The 3406-nt window shown below is 42.2% G+C and overlaps 1 protein-coding gene across 1 annotated transcript in view; it reads right to left on the bottom strand.

The window, feature by feature from the left end:
• frmpd1b (FERM and PDZ domain containing 1b) overlaps positions 1–3406 on the bottom strand; it is a gene marked incomplete at both ends in the record, with an annotated part of 61973 nt that overhangs the window by 57077 nt on the left and 1490 nt on the right. Inside the window, 1 exon segment of the mRNA XM_083786421.1 lies at positions 1123–1401. Within this exon segment, the coding sequence (XP_083642547.1) occupies positions 1123–1401 (279 nt within the window).

The following is a 3406-nucleotide window of genomic DNA, read 5'->3' as shown; positions in this document are numbered from 1 at the left end:
AGTCTGGAGCAACGGAAGCTCTGATCATGAGTAAAATATGAATGCTTCCGTCATACAGTCTGGAGCAACGGAAGCTCTGATCATGAGTCAAATATAAATGCTTCCGTCATACAGTCTGGAGCAACGGAAGCTCTGATCATGAGTCAAATATAAATGCTTCCGTCGTACAGTCTGGAGCAACGGAAGCTCTGATCATGAGTCAAATATAAATGCTTCCGTCGTACAGTCTGGAGCAACGGAAGCTCTGATCATGAGTCAAATATAAATGCTTCCGTCGTACAGTCTGGAGCAACGGAAGCTCTGATCATGAGTCAAATATAAATGCTTCCGTCGTACAGTCTGGAGCAACGGAAGCTCTGATCATGAGTAAAATATAAACGCTTCCGTCATACAGTCTGGAGCAACGGAAGCTCTGATCATGAGTCAAATATAAATGCTTCCGTCATACAGTCTGGAGCAACGGAAGCTCTGATCATGAGTAAAATATAAATGCTTCCGTCGTACAGTCTGGAGCAACGGAAGCTCTGATCACGAGTCAAATATAAATGCTTCCGTCGTACAGTCTGGAGCAACGGAAGCTCTGATCATGAGTAAAATATAAACGCTTCCGTCGTACAGTCTGGAGCAACGGAAGCTCTGATCACGAGTCAAATATAAATGCTTCCGTCATACAGTCTGGAGCAACGGAAGCTCTGATCATGAGTAAAATATAAACGCTTCCGTCATACAGTCTGGAGCAACGGAAGCTCTGATCATGAGTCAAATATAAACGCTTCCGTCATACAGTCTGGAGCAACGGAAGCTCTGATCATGAGTAAAATATGAATGCTTCCGTCGTACAGTCTGGAGCAACGGAAGCTCTGATCATGAGTCAAATATAAATGCTTCCGTCATACAGTCTGGAGCAACGGAAGCTCTGATCATGAGTCAAATATAAATGCTTCCATCATACAGTCTGGAGCAACGGAAGCTCTGATCATGAGTCAAATATAAATGCTTCCGTCATACAGTCTGGAGTAACGGAAGCTCTGATCATGAGTCAAATATAAATGCGGAAGGTGTAGTTCCAGACTCTATATAACATTCGGAGATTGAGGAATAGTCTTAATTACCTGTAGTTACGTCTCTGACCAGCAGGGGGGGCAGTGTGTGTGTGTGTTTACCTGTAGTGACGTCTCTGACCAGCAGGGGGGGGGGGGGCAGTGTGTGTGTGTGTGTTTACCTGTAGTGACGTCTCTGACCAGCAGGGGGGGCTGCTGCGTCAGCGTGAAGCCGTGTCCGTTGGTCCCGTCCAGCACCGGGTCTCGGGTGATCTGCACCGTCAGCTTGACCACGAAGTTCTGATTGGTCAGGCTGTTGGAGCGCTGGGACCGCCCCCCTAGGTCGCCTAGCAACCGCTCCCTGCAAGATAAGATATTTGATTGGTTAGGAGTGCTGTGGTATAGGTCAGAGGTCAAGGAAGGTTACCGCGGCGACCACCGCAATGATATGATATTAATAGTACTTTATTGTCAGTTCACACTGAAAGGTGTCTTGCGACCCAGCAGCCAAGTATGCAGAACACATACAGTATACACACATTTGACATAACACAAAGAACAAGACAATTTACATACATAGAGACATGAAGACAAGAGCAATATCCACCGCCTAGATTACCCCGTGGCTACTACAACTCCTGATTAAGCCTCAAGGTCGACTGGTGGACAAAAGGACCTCTTTAGCCTGACCTTACTGTATGCTGGTACACCATATCTACTTCCTCAACCTATATTCTCCATAGATGAGGTGATTTTTTCCTCGATAACCTTAGGATGCTGTTATCATACGTGGATGGATAAAGGTTCTGAAGTTGTTGTCCAACAATCTTTGTCAGTTGTTGCAGCAGTTGTGACTTTAGGGCTGCAGACAGACATCCATACCAGGTGGTACTACAGTACTGATTAATAACAGTAGTATACTGTTTATTGTTTATTTGTTTATTGTTTATTGAATGGATCCCCATTAGCTGACGCCGTGGCGACAGCTAGTCTTCCTGGGGTCCATATACATACAAAAAATACATACGGTAATTACAAATACATTCAACAAAGTTAAATACATGGAAATACATAATTACAATTTATTCTATCAAATTAAAATGCAACATAATGAGAATAACGGTATGGTCATGTGGTCAGCTGTAGCAAGTGTTCCTTTAAAGCATATTTGAAAGATAATTTATGTTGTGTTATATTAATGTGAGGTGGTAACATGTTCCAAAATGATATTGATCGATACATAACTGTTTGTTTAAGGAGGTTCGTTTTTGGAGCAGGGAGTGATAAATGACCGAGGCTTGCAATTCTGGTGTTATGATTATGTCTGTCACTCGATTTTAATAACTGTTTGAAAAAGTAATCTGGTGTTTGATTAGAAATTGTGTTTCTAACAAACATGAGGACACTGCAATGGAGTTTGTTTTTGACAGATAACCAGGACAGGCGTTTATGCATATATTCAATATTTGTGCGAGTAGAACAATGAAGTGCCAGTCTAGCAGCTCGGTTCTGAACAAGTTGTAGTTTGTTCAGGTCTGCTTGAGTTGCCGCTGACCATACAACAGGACAATAATAAAGGTGACAAAACACCAATGACTGTATCACTTGACCCATGACTGAGGATGTCAAGTATGTGGAGCACTTCCTGAACATGGCTATACCTCTACCCATCTTAGTAACAATGTCATCAATATGATCCGACCATGACAATTCACTGTCCAGTAGAACTCCAAGCAGTTTAGTTTTCTTAACCTGTTCTATTGGTATACCGGACATAGATAGGTGTAGCTGAGGGTCACCAATAAGCATATGCCTGGTGCCAAAAACAATACTTTTTGTTTTGGCAACATTCAGTGCTAGTTTGTTATTTTTCACCCAGTTAGATACCCTCTCAAGATCCTGATTTAAATTACTCACTAACTCATTTAATGAAGGGGCAGTACTATACAGAGTTGTGTCATCAGCATACATTACCATATGGGTGTTCATAGCCACACAAGGGAGATCATTAGTAAAAATAATGAAAAGTAAAGGACCCAAACAGCTTCCTTGAGGAACCCCACAATAATTATACTTGCATTCGGATAGGCTACCATTAAAAAACACTCTCTGTGATCTCTCCGATAAGTAGCTCACCATCCAATCAAGTGCCATATTGCTAAATCCATATGTTTTTAGTTTAGATATCATTATGCCATGGTCTATGACATCAAATGCAGCACTAAAATCAAGCAAGACAGTGCCAACCATCTTCTTGATGTCCATTTGAGTCAGCCAGTCATCAGTCAACTGAGCTAAAGCAGTTGACGTGGAATGACCTTGCCTATAAGCGTGCTGGGAACTAGTGATCAATTTGTTATAAATAA

Source organism: Protomyctophum parallelum (genome assembly GCF_964188405.1).
Source record: "Protomyctophum parallelum genome assembly, chromosome: 16".
Taxonomy (NCBI): domain Eukaryota; kingdom Metazoa; phylum Chordata; class Actinopteri; order Myctophiformes; family Myctophidae; genus Protomyctophum; species Protomyctophum parallelum.
This window is presented reverse-complemented; position numbering and strand designations above follow the sequence as displayed.